This window comes from Mus caroli, chromosome 14 (genome assembly GCF_900094665.2).
Source record: "Mus caroli chromosome 14, CAROLI_EIJ_v1.1, whole genome shotgun sequence".
NCBI lineage: Eukaryota > Metazoa > Chordata > Mammalia > Rodentia > Muridae > Mus > Mus caroli.
In genome coordinates this window covers 95,095,858-95,113,350 of record NC_034583.1, presented here as the reverse complement: position 1 = coordinate 95,113,350, position 17,493 = coordinate 95,095,858, and the positions used below count along the sequence as shown (strand labels likewise).

At 34.0% G+C, this 17,493-nt stretch overlaps 1 protein-coding gene across 12 annotated transcripts in view; it reads left to right on the top strand.

Annotated features, from left to right (window-relative positions):
* The window catches only part of Rbm26 (RNA binding motif protein 26), a 71,261-nt gene extending 54,777 nt beyond the window's left edge, over window positions 1-16,484 (top strand). For 10 of the 12 annotated variants that reach the window (XM_021181433.2, XM_021181436.2, XM_021181435.2 and 7 more), the window contains 3 exons: window positions 1,481-1,567; window positions 5,392-5,505; window positions 7,256-8,030. In XM_021181433.2, coding sequence (XP_021037092.1) covers window positions 1,481-1,567; window positions 5,392-5,505; window positions 7,256-7,345 — 291 coding nt within the window. In that variant the 3' untranslated portion in view covers window positions 7,346-8,030. Of the gene's footprint in view, window positions 1-1,480; window positions 1,568-5,391; window positions 5,506-7,255; window positions 8,031-12,778 lie in introns of those variants that run through there. The other 2 variants (XM_021181439.2, XM_029469339.1) reach the window with 1 other exon arrangement.
* The last annotated feature ends 1,009 nt before the right edge of the window (window positions 16,485-17,493 follow it).

The following is a 17,493-nucleotide window of genomic DNA, read 5'->3' as shown; positions in this document are numbered from 1 at the left end:
AGAGAGAGAGAGAGAGAGAGAGAGAGAGAGAGAGAGAGAGAGAGAGAGAGAGAGAGCGCACTAGCTTCCTTCTTTCATGTCCTTTATATAGACTGCCAGCAGAACATGTAGTACAGATTAAAGGTGTATCTTTGTACAAAATAGCTGGGTTAAAGATGTATATTCCCACCTCAAAGATCCAGATCGCAATAAATGGTTATTCTCGCTTCAAATAAATTTAATTACTAAATTCCTCACAGGTGTGACCAGCCATTGGGTTTTAGTTAATTTCAGATGTAGTCAAATTGACACCAAGAATAACCTTTATTGTGCCCATTTTATAGATGCAGAAATAAAAACTTTATTGTGCCCATTTTATAGATGAGGAAATAAAATCTTGAAGAAATTAAATAATTTGTTCAAGTTTAAATTTGTTCATAAAATTTTATTTTGATTAGTATATGGTTATAGTTATGGAATGAGAAGAAAAATATTAATAATGTATAAAAGACTAATTATTGTGTAGTAAAATTGCTGTTTACAAAAATCTTTATGTGGGGAAAAAAGGCAATAAATTTCGATCAGTCATAATGCCATATGCTTAATATTTAAGTAAAATTTAAGTTCTAAATTTTGTTTGTCTTAGTGTAAATGCATACATAGTAAGTGAACCCATTATAATAATATTATTATTTTTTTTGTTTTGATTTGTTTTATTTTTTTATTTTTTTGTTTTTTTCGAGACAGGGTTTTGCTATCCTGGAACTCACTCTGTAGAGCAGGCTGGCCTTGAACTCAGAAATCCACCTGCCTCTGTCTCCCAAGTGCTGGGATTAAAGGCATGTGCCATCACTGCCTGGCAAGAGATTTTTGGTTTTGGTTTTGGTTTTGGTTTAGTTTTGATTTTTCCTGCTCGCTCCAAGTCCCACTTGTCCCGGCCCATAGATTCTTTATTTGTTCTCATTACAGATGGTTGTGAGCCACTATGTGGTTGCTGGAATTTGAACTTATGATCTCTGGAAGAGCAGTGCTCTTAACCACTGAGCCATGCCACCAGCCCAAGTGAACCCATTTTAGTCAAAGTTAAACTTGTAAAGTAAAAGTCCTGTATCTTCATTTTGGTAATTTGCTTGACCGATTGGAAAAATTGGTTAAATTCTCTGAATCTTTTCCTCCTTTTATTTGGAAATGATTCTAGAATTTCATAGTTTGTTCTGATGGTTGAGTATGCTGTTTAAGAACAAATTTACCTTGTCATGAGGTGGGAGTAATAAGACTTTAACCATTGTTTCATTCATTATAACTCAAGTCGAGTTGAATGTTGCTAATTCTGGAAAGTATAGGACTAGAGCTGAGATGGGCAGATAGGACTAAATGTAATGTTATTGCTCTCTTCATGTGGATTATTATGAATTCTAGATTGTGGTTATTACTCTTCTAATGCCATTGGGGGTTTTAGATGTTTCAGAACACTTTTAGGAAATGATTTGTTAATTTACAGCAATATGGTGAAATTGAGGACTGTCAGATTGATGACGCTTCACTCCATGCAATAATCACATTCAAGACGAGAGCAGAAGCAGAAGCTGTAAGTATAAAAACAATTTGTTAAAACTTCAGGTTTAATTGCTTAATGTTTTCATAAGTTTTAGTATAAGTTAAACTGTACTTTGACAGAACATAAACTATTTTAAGTGCAAGTTTGTGTCTACAAAAATATTCTTATTTTCTTAGGAAATCTGTATATAATATAAATATAATATAATGTGTATAAAATTTGACAGCAAATTGACTTTAAGACATATTAATTTGAACTTGTTATATGTTCTTCTTACAGAGGTTAAAGAGCTGGTCTTTGCTACCTTGTAGGTTATTCTTTCTCCACCCTTTCCCCCACAGTTTCACCCCCTATCACTATGTGAGAGAGGATAGTGGAAAGAGAGACACAGAGAGCGAAATCCCTGAATCTAATATCTTTCCTTTTGTTTCTTCTTTGAGCACAACTACCCCCTGCACAACCACCAACCACCAACCCCACCTTTTTGGTACTAGCATTTATACATGCTCTGATAAGGTCCCAGAATTCCAAATGTCACACAATTGCAGAGACCATCTGCAGCTGGCAGAGTCACGCCCCTGCTAGAGCATGAGGCACATCATAATCAGCTGTTTCGGACAGTCCCATATTGTCACACCCAGGATTAAAATGAAAACATATTCTTATTTCAGTATTTTTTTAAAGAGGCCAAAATTCCAAAATTGTCACTACATAGGATCACCACTCTTTGTACTGTTCTCTATTTTATCTGGCCCAGAGCAAAGTATGAATTAGTAGAATGAGTGGTAAAAGTTACCTAAGGTAGAGGTAGAGAAAGATAGTTCTGTTGCCCACCCCTACTATTTACCCTTTACCTGCTCGTTTCCAGTCCCAGCAGGATGGTTCTAGAGAAGCATCTCTGTCTTTGCAAACTCCTGACTAGACTGTTGTTATTTGTCTATGTGATGCTATGAGGCTTAAAGTCTTTGATCTCAGCACTTTGACCAGTCAGTTACTAACAGCCGACCGTTGCCAAAAGAAGCTTCTCTGACTAGGGTGGAGAGCAGCCCCACTCTGCGAATATAAGCCAAATATTTAGGGTGCAATCTGACAACCCGACCATTGAACAAACTTAACAGTAGGCTCTATCCAAGGACCTCTGACTTTCCCAGTCATGGACTTTTGTTCAGTTTACAGTACCAGACATGAGATTCCCACCTGTAGAGTAGCCTGAAATTCAACTGGTAGAGGGTAATTACCCTGTAGTAGTCTTCCCACTATTTTACCAGTAGGCATATCTTTCCTGACAGGTCAGAATTAGCATGCAGAGTCCAGTGATGAGGAAGGCCATTGATATCTTCTGTTCCTCAGCAGCCTGCACAGGATTTTTTTCAGCATTCTAACAACCATCAGGGCGTTAGCTTGTGGATCAGTCTCTTTGTTCTGCAATCAAAGTATGTAGTTATCTTCAGCAATAGAATCTTATCATGGACTTACTGGAAGTAGCCAAGAGTTATGGCATTGATAGTGTTTTCAAGACCCTTTGATCCTCCCTCCAGTTTAAAAAGAAATGAAAACTGTAGTAAAAGTTTACAAATTTGAAATGTGCGTTGAATATAGAGATGGATAAAATTAGGTCATTAGAAATATTTGCCAGTAAGCTGTTATTGTACAGTGTAGTGTTACACAGTTGTATTGCTATTGAGTAGGAGGCTGAAACAGGAGGATTGTGAGTTAAAGACTAGGTAGGGTGTACACCACAAAGACCCATTTTAAGAAGCAAAAACAACTCCACACCCAGATTTACTGTAGATATTGCTGGTCACAGTTTTGTTCTTTTTACATTTCCTTTTCTTGAATAAATAGGAAAAATGTTTTATAAATATTTTGCATGTGACATTTGTCATTTCTTAACAGTAATGAAATGATTTCAGCTTCAGTATGTGTTTTAAAATTGTGTGGCATTGTGATTAAGCATGGATTAAAAACTCTTAAGCTGAATTTTAATAAGCATGAAATCTTTAAATTTATCATAAATTTATATGTACAGATTTAAAATTGGTACATGGGAGTATTAATGCCTCCCATAGCTCATGTGCAGATGTTATTGAATATATAACTGTTTCTTCATTTCATATTATTCTGTACTTTTGAGTATAGAATAATCTTGGGACCAAGAGTTACTTTAAGATGTTGCTAACACTGATGTATCTGCATTCATGTTACATTAAATGTGGTATTTTCAGAGCAGCTACTGACTAGGCTTGACCATTCTTTGAGTTCAACTGTCATCAGTTATCAAGTGATTTTTATAGGAAATACTGTACTTTTCTGTAGAAAAGCTCAGAGTGGTTACTTTTGCTTTCATTAAGGTGTTTATATTATTTTGCAGTAGTTATACATTGTTTTGTGGTGATTTTGAAAATAATGTGACTTTTTTCTTTTTTTTATTAGATATTTTCTTCATTTACATTTCAAATGCTATCCTGAAAGTCCCCCATACCCCCCGCCCCCACCCACTCACTCCCACTTCTTGGCCCTGGCGTTCCCCTGTACTGGGGCATATAAAGTTTGCAAGACCAAGGGGCCTCTCATCCCAATGATGGCCGACTAGGCCATCTTCTGCTACATATGCAGCTAGAGACACCAGCTCAGGGGTACTGGTTAGTTCATATTGTTGTTCCACCTATAGGGTTGCAGACCCCTTAAGCTCCTTGGTTACTTTCTCTAGCTCCTCCATTAGGGGCCCTGTGTTCCATCCAATAGATAACTGTGACCATTCACTTCTGTATTTGCCAGGCACTGGGATAGCCTCACAGGAGACAGCTATATCAGGGTCCTTTCAGCAAAATCTTGCTGGCATATGCAATAGTGTCTGGGTTTGGTAGCTGGTTATAGGATGGACCCCCGGGTGGGGCAGTCTCTGGATGGTCATCCTTTCTCTGCAAACTCCTTCCATGGGTATTTTATTCCCTTTTCTAGGGAGGAATGAAGTATCCACTCGTTGGTCTTCCTCCTTGAATTTCTTGTGTTTTGGAAATTGTATCATGGGTATTCTAGGTTTCTGGGCTAATATCCACTTATCAGTGAGTGCATATCATGTGAGTTCTTTTGTGATTTGGTTATCTCACTCAGGATGATATCCTCCATATATATCCATTTGCCCAAGAATTTCATAAATTCATTGTTTTTAATAGCTGAGTAGTACTCCATTGTGTAAAAATGTACCACATTTTCTGTATCCATTCCTCTGTTGAGGGACATCTGGGTTCTTTCCAGCTTCTGGCTATTATAAATANGNCTGCTATGAACATAGTGGAGCATGTGTCCTTCTTACCGGTTGGAACATCTTCTGGGTATATGCCCAGGAGAGGTATTGCTGGATCNNCCGGTAGTACTATGTCCAATTTTCTGAGGAACCGCCAGACTGATTTCCAGAGTGGTTGTATTAATGTGACATTTTATATGCAAATTTGTTTTTGAAGGTTTCTAGTTAATAGTTACTATATAGCATGTAAAAATTCATTTGCTCTGTTTATCTTAAAATAAATAATGGTTTAGAAGATAGAGCCAAAATCTTGATGTATATTGGGATTGTTATCTAAATAGTAGTTATCAGTAAATTGTAATTTACTATAAATTTATAAACAATTCTTTTTTTTAACTCAGATTTTGGCCAGGAGCTAAATGATATTTGATTATGAGAAATTGTTGCTTACTTTTAAAAATGTACATCACTAGTATGATTTTTAAGAAGTAAATAACTATAAAGTAGTAATTGTAATAGTAAATTGAGAATAAGTGACCAAATAGCAAATGAAAAAGTACCTGTCTTTGAGTTTAGTTCTTCACTCCCATTTTCATAATTGTTCTAGGCTGCAATTCACGGAGCTCGCTTCAAAGGGCAGGATTTAAAGCTGGCCTGGAACAAACCAATAGCTAACCTGTCAGCTGTGGACACTGAAGAAGCTGAACCTGATGAAGAGGAAGTAGGTTTTTTTTTTTTTCCACTTGTTTTCCCATCATTATTCATAGTTCATTTATAAAAGGTGATTTTCTTTTAAATGGCTGTGATTTTAACATAATACTTTTATTCCTGAACCATATTCCAGACAGGGGAGATCAGATAAATGCAGACAACTTATATTTTCTGGATTAATGAGAAGAATTGTCGAAAAAATAGCATGTGATATATCAATTTTCAATTACTGTAGAAGATAATAATTATTCATTAGATTTTTATCCACAGGAAATCTTGTAGTAATATGTTAAGTTCTAGGGTATTTATTTTACTTAATTGCTGTATCAACATTTCAGCCTTCTTTTAAAATTCATATTGCTTTAGTTCATTAGAGTGACTACCTGCTATGTGGTAGATTTTGTGATAGGCACAAAAATGAATAAGACACGGTCCCTATCATCAAGGAGCTTATAATCTGGAAAGGAGGGTGGTGGCAGAGACAGAAGACATAATGACAGCAGATAGGCATACTGATGTGCCAAATGCAGATTTGAACAACATGCTATGGGAACCCCCAGGAAGGAATGATTGTGTCTGTCCATAATAATCTTAAAGGTCTATTACCAGTAGAACCAAGCCCTGAAAGATAAAATAGTGTTCTGTAACCTATGTGCTGGGGCTAAGAAAGTAAAAGGCATTTTCAGAGGAGTTCTAGCACCAGGATAAGTATGGCAGAGTGCAATGTTTCCAAGTAACACTAGCCACTAGGATAAAAGGTATGGCAGGATAAGAAGGGATAGCGAATTTAAAAAGCCCTCGAGACAAAGACTTAAACAATTCTCTTTTGTTTAATCATGAAAAGTTATAGAAAAAAATTGAAGAAGTTAAAAAATAAAGGTAAGGTAAAGAATCTAAAAGATTGTTTCACATTTGTTAGATTTCCATAATGCTGCTTCATTTTGTTTGCAGAGCATTTCAAATCTGTTACGCATATCCATAGTCAAATGGAAGAATAAATGTGTATTTGAAACTCATGTACATGATTTGTCATTTTATATTTTAGATTATACCTATGTCCTTCAATGAGTTTGAATTGAATGGGGAGAAAAGCAGGCGAGCTCCTGGTATTAGGTATTTTGAAAAGTTTGGGAAAGCAGCCTGAGAAGCTTTTGTGAAGGGAATGGGAAAAAGACAAGGTTTTTGCTTTTGTTTTTCAATTTCTTTGTTTAAAAAAGATATTTATATATAGCAAAAAAAATAAAAAAAAGAAAGAAAGAAATTGTAGTAGGATTTTCATAAGTGGGTGAGTGTTGAGAGTTAGGGTAAATCAGTGAAATGTATTCCTTTTAAAAGGAGCACTGAGCAGTGTTGTGAGCAGAGCACGGCATGATTTGTTAGCGAGGAGAAGTGGCATGTATTGAACCTCACTTTGATGTTTATTGCTCACTTCATGTGTGCAGTGAACCAGGTACTGTAGAGAGGTGAGATGGACAAGGATGCTTTACTTTGTTCTCTTAAGTGTTCTAGTTATAGAAATAACCGTTTGTGTTCAACTCTTGAGAGTGAACAGTGTTTAAAAGTGTTACTTTTTTTTCTTTTCTTTTTTTTGTTTCTTTTCTTTTTTTCTTTCTTTTTCTTTTCCTTTTCCTTTTTTCTTTTTTTTCTTTCTTTTTTTTTTTCTTTTTTTTCTTTTTCTNTTTTTTTTCTTTTTCTTTCTTTTTTTTTTTTTTTTTTTTTTTTTTTTTTGGGTAAATTCCTAAATACATCTTAACCTAAAGTTTCAGGAAGAGTCTTTGGTGGATGACTCATTACTTCAAGATGATGACGAAGAAGAAGAGGACAATGAATCTCGTTCTTGGAGAAGATGATTTGACTGATCATTGATCTACATATGCTAGAGCTCTACCTGTGTTTCATTAGTATTATCTAATGGACTGTTACATATTTGTAAAAACAATTTTTGGTAAAATATGATGACGATGGATTTCACAAATAGATAAAAGAAGAAAACTACCTTCTGATCTTGTATTTTGAAGATTGATGTTTGCATTTTATTTCAGTAAACAATTGCTAAAGACATCTCAATAGGACATATGCAATGTTTTTATTACATACTTCTATTGAACATTACAGAATTCTTTGGGTTATTTGTAAATTAATGAATAGATTTGAATACTTATGACCCAATACTTGTTATAACATAGAGGATTTTGTTTTACTCCAAATAAGGAATGAATTTGCATTTAAAATCTTAATGAATGTTTTCAAAATGAATAGATGACATAGTATGCTAACTAAAGTCTCCAAGTTATGTATTCATAATACTGCATAGTAGTATGCTTAGGCTTTACTATGTATTAGCCGTTTGTTGGATTTGTGTATGTATTTTATCACATGGGTGTTAATGATAATGGTGTATGACTGCTTTACATATGAGTCCTATGCATCTGGATGCTAAAAATAAAGTGGAATGGTCTCTTAAAAGAAAAAAGAAAAGAAAAAAAAAGCAATGACAAAAAAAAATTCATGACAATGTTCCTTGATTTAAAAAAAGAAAAAAGAAAAAGAAAAAAAGAAAAAAAAAGAAAAAAAAAAAAGAGAAAATGAAACAGACCATTCCAGATGGTGATCTGCCTTCCCCCTATCAAAAAGAGCTATAATCACTAAATAATAATGGTTACTGGTACCTTTACAATGATGTGCAATCCAATGTTTAAAACTTATACCACCTCAGTTTGGTTTGATGATATAAATTTTCAACAGATGTCTTAAAATTTAAAAGCAGGCCGATTAGTTTGGAAGCAGACCTCACGTAGAGCTAACATTTGGTGACTAAGACAACTTCATGTTACATTTTGGATGTATGAAAGAAAACTTGACCATTTGAAGATGTATGAATAAAGAAATGTACTATAGATACTACTTTAGGAAAACACTGTTTGGTAAGTGTTCCAGTCTGATATTCTAAGTGTGCATTTACTATACTTTTATAAACATCTTTCACATTTGCAACAATACTGTGATTTTTTTTTAAGTGGATTTCTCTAGCACGTGAATATAATTATTGAAAGTTAACTCTTTTCAAGATATATATTCTTTGTAGAACAAGGGTAGGAGATTACTAGGTTACTGTATCTTTTCAAATCTTGATATTCAAGTATCTCTGCTTCTCAAGATTATAGTGATTTTTTTTTTTTCTTTTAAACCACATTTTAACAAAAATACTTTCTTCCATTTGGGGACCAACACAACCAAAAACTAATCTCACCAGTACCAGTCTTTGGCCATAATATAACTTGTGTCTTCTCCCCCTTACACTTGGGGTTATCGTTGTTTTTTATGCCAATACTGTTTTATAGAAATGTTTGATTTGCAATTACTACACATTTATATTTAAAATTTCAAGCTCAGATTCCATTTGCTAAAATAATGACTTTAAGTTTACTTAGACTGTGGTATATTTTTATGTAGTTTCTTGTATGTTTACTATGTGCTATTCTGATTCATTAGGTAAGTTTGTTTTCTTTTCTTTTTAGTAGTCGTGAAAGATGCCAAATTGGCAGAGGCTCACGTTCCTTCTCTTTACACCAAACAGGTATTATAAAGAAAGCAATCTTCCCAAGGCCACTTAGATCTCCGTTCTAGTTTTGCCTTTATGGTTTGATGATAGTTTCAAAATTTATTATAAATTTCCCTAGAAATGTAACTGAAATTACCAATTCTATTCAGTTAAGCTCATAAATGCTTATCAATTTCCCTAGCCTGAAATTGCCTAATAACTTAAGAATTTCAATATTTTAAGTTGGTGCTTTGAAGGAATCAGAAGACCAAATCTGAGTCTTTGGTCCTCTAGTGTGAGGATTGCATATTCCCAGGATTCACTAGGTTCACAGTTGGACTTTTATAAGCACTAATCTGCATTTTGTTATAGATGTTAGGGATGTGTGGCTATTGAGTTTTAATTCATGAGTGTGTTTCTAAATACTAGTATTTTATGTACACATATTTCTTCATTTAAAACATAAGATACCTTTTAAAAGTAGATGGTAGTTCTTGTTTTTCTAATAAGAAAACAGACTGTTAGAAATGAAGTGGTTTACCTAAAGTTATAGTAAGTGGAAGTACTGTATTTTTAATATAAGCATTTTGATTTTAGTACCAACTTTATAAAATTCATAGTGACCAAGTGGAAGTACTGTATTCTTAGTATAAGCATTGTGATTTCAGTACCAACTTTATAAAAGAAAAAAAATTGCAGAACTCTGCAGCTGTGTCCTTCCTAATTATTGATCAACCATGAGATTGTGATAACCATGATAGTCTTTACCTCAAAATACTGCACAGAATTAGTAGACTTCTTGGTCTTTAGGCAGTTCATGTTTACCCTTTTAAAAAGCACTTTGTTCATATCTCTGTTATAATATTTAATGTTGTACTATAATTTATCTGGTTTATATGTCTGTCTTCCCCGACTAGATTGAAAGCTCCTCCAGGAAGGGGACCATGTCTTATTCATCTTTTTATCTCTAGTGCTTATAGTAAACCTGGCTCATGTGAGCACTTAGATGTTTGTTGGATGAAATAATGAATGAATGGATATTTACATTTATAATAATGAGGTTGACAATTACCTCCCTTGTTAATTCTTATCAATTTTCTAAAAATCTGATAGTCTCCTCAGTCACTGGGGCCATTTTATAAAATGATAGTGTTATGTGTCACTTCACAGGGGTTACAGGTAGCGATGGAGGTAGATACCTAGAATCAAATCTGACATTTTCCCAGCTCAGGCCTCTAGATTGTGTAATATTAAGTAAGTACTATAGTCATTTCCAGGAGTTAATTTATCTTTTTATAAATTAGAGTACTTGGTTAGAAATGCTGAGAACATCAATCTAGACCATCTTACTAAATTGGTGCGTAGGTGACCTAGCATAGAAAACTAAACAGGGATTAATAGATTTAGCTTTTGTTCTCATCTCTGTGTTTAACTCTATAGCCTTAGACAGGTCTCTTGCCTTATACAAAGTTTGTTCCTTATTCATAAAATGAAGAGAGATGGACTGAATGATCTCTGTTACATCTCATGTTCCATTTGATTGTAAAACAGTTTTATATATAAGCCAGTTACTCCTATCTACTGTTTTTCTCATCAGCGGTAACAACTTAGATTTGATTACCATAGTTCATACACTACCTCTTGCTAAAGTTTTGTATATATGTCTCCAAATGCTTGCATTTGCCAGCACAAGTTGCATTTATCCTATAACATGCAAGTAAACATCTGTATTTACACGTTCTTCCTATTCCCATTTATAGCTTTTCTCTTTGCTTACAAACATGGTTTTTTAAAAAAGTATTTACCTATTTCCTTCTTTTCAACAAATCAAGGTTTATATCTTTTTTTCCCCATCTCCATTCTTCCACAGTATTCTACCTAAAAGTAGAACCCCTTTTAATTCTACAGCTTTTCTGATAGGTTGGCTAGTTTATTGTACACACATGGTTATCTGGTTGTACAAAGAGTTGGGAGTGGGAGAAAGACTGAAGGCGATGTAGACTGGGGAAATTATTTCTGGTTAAAAGATTGATTAGGATTACCTCAAGGGATGGTTGTCACATTGCATATTTTTTTAATCTCTAAACAATGTTTTAAATGTTATTGGATAATTGAAACTTTTTTTTTTTAAAAACAAATAAGTAACTGTTGCCCAGACATTTAATGAAAGCTTGTTGCAGGAAATAAAAGTGTTCCATGGTTCTGTTTTATTGTAATATGATCAAATGTAACAAAGCAGTAGCTACTATGAAGATAGAAAGACTGCACTGTTTTAGCTGGTTACTTGTAGCAAGTATGGACTAACCTTCATTGAAGAAAGTATCTTGCTAGCAGAACTGTTTCCTGGGGTCCGAGAGGGAGGAGGGGCTGTCTTCCACTTTATTGGCAACATTAACCATTGGGAATAATGACACAAGAAAGAAATCAAACGTTTGCCTGTTTGATTTGTTGAAATATTAGTGGCTGTATCACAGAACTATGTAGATTTTATCAAAATACATCTCTCCCCCATACTGAATATAGGCTAGTTATAGAAAAATAGCTTTAGCTAATTAATTAGTTTAACATTTATATAGCTATCTGTAAGTCCCATAACCCCAAAAAGTCAGTTAAGCCTTCAGAAGAGAGTTGTTCTTAGAGACGTTCTGGAATACTCAAACTCTGATGTGTTTCCTTCTAAAACTCAATAACTAAAAATGGACATTTACTAACATAGATTTTAAACCACCAGTGTACAACCCAGTATCAAATCCCGAGAAGTCAAAAAGAAGACATAGTTCTCTGAGATAGTAGAAGCTCACTTTTATCTATCCCTTGAACTAAAGAGCAATATGGATCTAGTCTTGTAGAAAAGAGTGCTATTATTTTTTTGTCTCATCATATGTACACTTAGGTGGAACACAACCTTCTAAATAGATGCCCAATTTTCTTAGAAAAGGGAAAAAGTTGCTGGACATGATTGTTTCTATCAGCTATTTCTAATGAAAGTAGACATGCTTAGTAGAAAATATTGAATGTGATAATAAACCTTTAGGTAGCCTGTTAGTTTTTTTGTGCTTGTTACTTAATAAATAAAGTATTTTCTTTTTCTTTTATATCAACTTTATATTTGATCTTTTCTAAATTTCACCTCTGTTTCTTTATTTCATCCACCACTCATCTGACCATCTACAGTTAGTCCTCCTCCGTACGCAGGCACTGTCTCATTATGTGTTCTTTTTGAAAGTTTTGTTGTTGGACTTGGTGCTTGCTGTAGAATTTTATGTCACATAGGATGATTAAAAAAACTAAACGATCATTGTTTGGAGCTTAAGAAAATAAGGTATTTTTGTTATTATCGTTGGGACACTTTAAGAAATTTGGTTTTGGTTTATAGTGACTTGAGGCTTGTACATGATTTTTAGAAATTTCTTTGCCTACTCACAGTTCTATGTAAAAATACCACCTGACCAATTAGTAAATTTTCTCACCCCAGAATTTTAATAATTGCTGATTTATATATAGTGCTGTGATTTCAACACTTAATGTTTTCAGAAGCCATGATATAGAGGGGTTTTGTTAAAGTCACTTTAGCCTAAAGGTAATCTTTGATAAAACTTGTCTGTAACTTTCATTTTGATTCTTTTCATGTAGATTTTAAAAATGTTTTATTAAGTTAGAGATAGTTCAATACTGTGATTTGAATTTTGGATTCTTTTTATTAATATATATTTTTTTAATAAGTGTTTTCTTTTTCCACCAGAGAGAGAACATCACTGCCTGAATTTAGCTTTGTGACTACATGAGCAAGCCCTGTTTGTCCTGTCTGGAGACGACTGTTAATAATAGCATCTTGTCATTTGGTTTGCTCTCTATCAATCTGAATAGATGTTTACATGCACCGTGATGACCATTCTATCTTTACAGTTCTGTACAAGTCCATCTGAGTCCAGACGTGTATCAAACGTGTGAGGTTTATGACCTTATCTAGAAATGTTTTCTTCCTGTCATAGCAATTCAATTTGTAAAACACCTTTAAGGAACAAGGCCTTTTAATTTCCTTATGAGATGTATTATGTCTCAGGCAAACTGAGAGATATGTTTGGGAAATCTATAAAGCCATGAGAGCATTAACTGAACAATTTAGAATGAAGAAAATGAATTAAAAAGTTAAACATAAGTTTGGCTTTAATTTTTTTTTTTTATTTTTAATTAGGATAGCCACTAAAAATTTTGAGCCGACTGTAAAGTACTTGTTACACACTGTAACTAACTTGTCTCTTTCTTGTGAGTATGCTGATTTGATGGAACTGCCAGGGCCACTGACTCCAGTGCATTTTTTTGCTGTTCTTAATTCTTCAAAAACAGGGAAAATAATTTCATTTCTTTTCAACTAATAAATGATAACCTATGGGTTCTAAAATTGAAAACCATCTATTAAATTTGTCTAATTTATACAGTTTTCATCACTGTAATCAAAACATCAAGACAATCCTATAAGCAAGGGGAAATAGTGTTACATGTTTATTTTTAAGGAATAGTTTTCATTATTTATAAGCAATATAGCTTAAACTTTACAAAGTATAAAATTAAAGTCTTCACTGTAAATATTAACAAATTTCTTTTTATAGCATACCCAAAATAGTTTTTCACTAAGTTCTTTTGAGTAGTCCTTTGTAGATTATTAGGGGTATTTGAGAAGCCTAATGTGACAGCCACTCTTACTTCGAAGAGTCCAAATTATATTGATTCTGATTTTTTTTTCTATTTCCTTTAAGTTCTGCTCAGTCACACTTCCTTCTACAAAGCTGATACCTGCAAACACTTTTTCCCTCTTGAGTATGCATTCTGATTGTCTTCATGAAAAACAAGATGTGACAAACTCATAGTCATATATAAGTGATCTGTCTTGATCCACATCGATTATACATGGATGGTTAAAGGAAAAGCATGTATATTAGGTAATTAATCATTAAATAATAATTTGGATAGCCAACAAGGCATTTTGTTTGGTTGTGCCCCACCACATGCCCACTTGTGTGTGTGTGTGTTTTTTACAAATTGGCAGAGAGCCATGAAGTATTCATAAATGTTTAATCAGACTAGTTGATATTTTTTCATTTTCAAAAAAGACTTTACAGTAGTAGTGTTATAGCTGCTTAATTTAGAGCCAAAGGACATTGTCTGAAGAGACCATACCTGCCAGTGACTCTTTTGATTTGTTCATAGGTGAATGCTACACACTGTCACCTTAACTAATCTTGCCATTGCTTTTTACTTTGCTCTTGAATTAAAAACAAAGCAATCCAACGTGGAATATACCCTTGGGAATCAGAGGTCATGTTGATTTCTCCTTAAGATCATTGCCTTTTTTTTTTTTTTAATTGTTGGTAGATTCAGCTGGTCAGTTACATTTAAGTCCCTATAAATCAGCTAATTAGAGATTCTCTTTTACATTTTTCTTGAATAGACTTGTCTTGGAGCTACGTGTACATAACTGTACAAAATCATTTTTGTGTGATTGAATGGAGCAGTTTACCTCTGCATGATTGCATTATGGAAGCCTTTTATAGATCTTTATATTTTTCAATATACTTAGATTTTACAATATTGGTCGCTCTAGTCATGCTATATTTGTTTTTTTTTAATAGAATTTATAAATATTTATGCTCAAAATACAGATCAACTAAATATTTTTGGTCTTGTTTACAAGATAATACTTTAAAGTGATACAGGCCCCTCAAGTGTCTTAGGAAACAGTCATTGGTGCTATAAAACCTTTCAGTGTCATTGAGTCTGTTGTTTAGTCTTTGCTAGGCTTTAATCTATTATCGCTTACACTTTAGCTAGCAGCAGAATTATAAAGAGGTATTCGTTAGAGTTGGGGTAAGAGCGCAACCCCATTAGAGAACACCTAATAATTTAAGAAAATGATGCAGAATGACTGTATCCTTATTTGTGCCCAGCTTCTCCCAAAAGAAAATAGTTTATTTTGATAAGAGGGAGGCTATTACTTTGAGTAGCATTTAAAAATGATATACTCAAGCATGTTTTCCCCTCATATTTGAAATGGAAACTTTTCTAGTCCTAAAATTATGAAATTTTACTTTGCTTTAAACTCTCATCTGTCCTTCCCTCAACTGAAGGCAGAGTATTTCATACAGGTATTTACAGAATATTTGCTGAGTTATAAAGAAAAGACTTATTACATTGTACTCATTGTACTAGTTTTCCATTACTGTGTATTTGCTGTCCTGCCCCGAGATTTGATTCCAGCACTTAGTGGATGTTGGTGAGAGACACAGGGAAGCATCAGCAGAGCATCCTCCTCATCTACGCTTGCTATCGATCCATTCTCAGAATCCAAATCTGTTTGAGTGTGATAATACTTCAGAGCATACTGTCTGGCACACGATTTCCTTTAATAAGTGATTTATTTTAACTCAGTTTCTATGAACTGTTATTGAATCTGAAAACACCAAAGGAGTCTTTTCTTGTCTGAAGACTGGGTTGTTCCAGTGGTTAGCACCTGTGCCCATAATTATCCCATTTCATGAATGCGTGTTGGCATGGGGGAATTCCCTGCTCTTTGAGTGGAGCAAAAGTAACTGGTTAAGCTGTAGCAGCTTCCTTGTTTATTTTTAAAAGTGATGATAAAACTTGAACTGAAAAAGGTAAAACTTGAACTGAAAACTACTCTTGTATGCAGAGAATGTTTATAGTGAATGTGTTTATGTGGGTTGTCAACACTTCTATTATTTATAGTTGAATTATGTTGTTTATTAAATATCCATGTTTATTATTTTTATATTTTGAAATTTAAAAAATAAAATAGTCTTAATAAAAACAGTTGTTAATGTTTTAAAATTATGGTATCTCTTATAACAGTTATATTTACATGCTTAAGGTTTAGATTCACCATGCACACACAGTGGAGACTTCTGACACTGTTAGTGAAGAAATAGCCAAATGTTTCCTCTTTCACGCTCTACCCTCGGTTCCCACTTGAAGTTCTTCAAGGTCAGCCATGGTTCCAATGTATTATCAGCCTTTGCCCATGCGCGTGCAAACCTCAGTTACATTTTCCCTTAGTTCCTCCGGCTTCTATACTTCTGATTTTCTCTCTTTTTTGGTCTGGTAGCCAAAAAGTTCTTCCTATGTTGCGTGATAAGTATAAAAATACTACAGTGATGACTAAGAGTAACTTCCATAGAGTCTGAAGGTGAAAGTATAGATTAAATGTGTTCAGTAGTTCCTCTGATGGGATACAGACCCTTTCCCTCCTTGTCTCATGTACTTTCTTTCCCCCATAGTCAGCATGTTGTTTTCATAGCTAATTTTCTTACAAGGATTACATAGTTTTGTGTTTTACTATTAGCTATGCATCTGCCACCTAGAAAAAGCTCCATGGTAACCTGTTTACTTGTGACAAATTCTGGGGATTAAAAGTACATCTTTATCTCAAAGGGCATAAACTTTGATGATCTATATAGAGGTTAGTTTTTATTTTTTTCTTTTTTATTAAGATATTTTCTTTATTTACATTTCAAATGTTATCCCCTTTCCTGGTTTTCCCTCCAAAAATGCCCTATCCTCTCCCCCTTGCCCCTGCTCACTAACCCACCCATTCCCGCTTCCATGTCTTGGCATTCCCCTACACTGGGGCATAGAACCTTCACAGGACCAAGGGCCTCTCCTCCCACTGATGACCGACTAGGCCATCCTCTGCTACATTTGCAGCTAGAGTAATGGGTCCCACCATGTGTTTCTTTGGTTGGTACTTTAGTCCCAGGGAGCTCTGGGGGTACTGGTTAGTTCATGTTGTTGTTCCTCCTATGGGGCTGCTAACTCCTTTAGCTCCTTGGGTACTTTCTCTAGCTCCTTCATTGGGGACCCTGTGCTCCATCTAATGGATGACTGTGAGCATCCACTTCTGTATTTGTCACACACTGGCAATGTAGAGGTTAGTCTTTAAAGAGTAAAAATTCTTAATAAAAATGGTGCTTAGTAAAATTATTAGAATTTGCAGCTACATACATGTAAACACCCACATGTACATGCACACAAATATATATCCAGCCTTGTTAGTATTTTTAAATTATATTGTAACTTTCCATTTTACCCAAAAGTATTTCTTTACAAGAATGGACTTTTAGCCCATTTCTCTTTAGTCTTTTTCAAAATTACATGTAATTGTATATCTTGGAGAAGTTAGTTTAAAATTTGGATTATGTAATTTATACTTTTTTGGTTTGTTTAGCAATTTAATCCCTCAACTATGAGAATGAAGTAATTTTTATTTGGGTTTCATAGTGCAAGCAGAGCACCCTTCTGATTATTTCTCTGTGACATTTCTCAGCTGCTTAAATATACCAGTTGCTGAACCTAGAGATATATTTTACATTTGATCTTTTATGAAGTATGGGCATGTAGTTTTTTGTTTTTTTTTATTATAATTAATCATTTTATTTGTTTTCA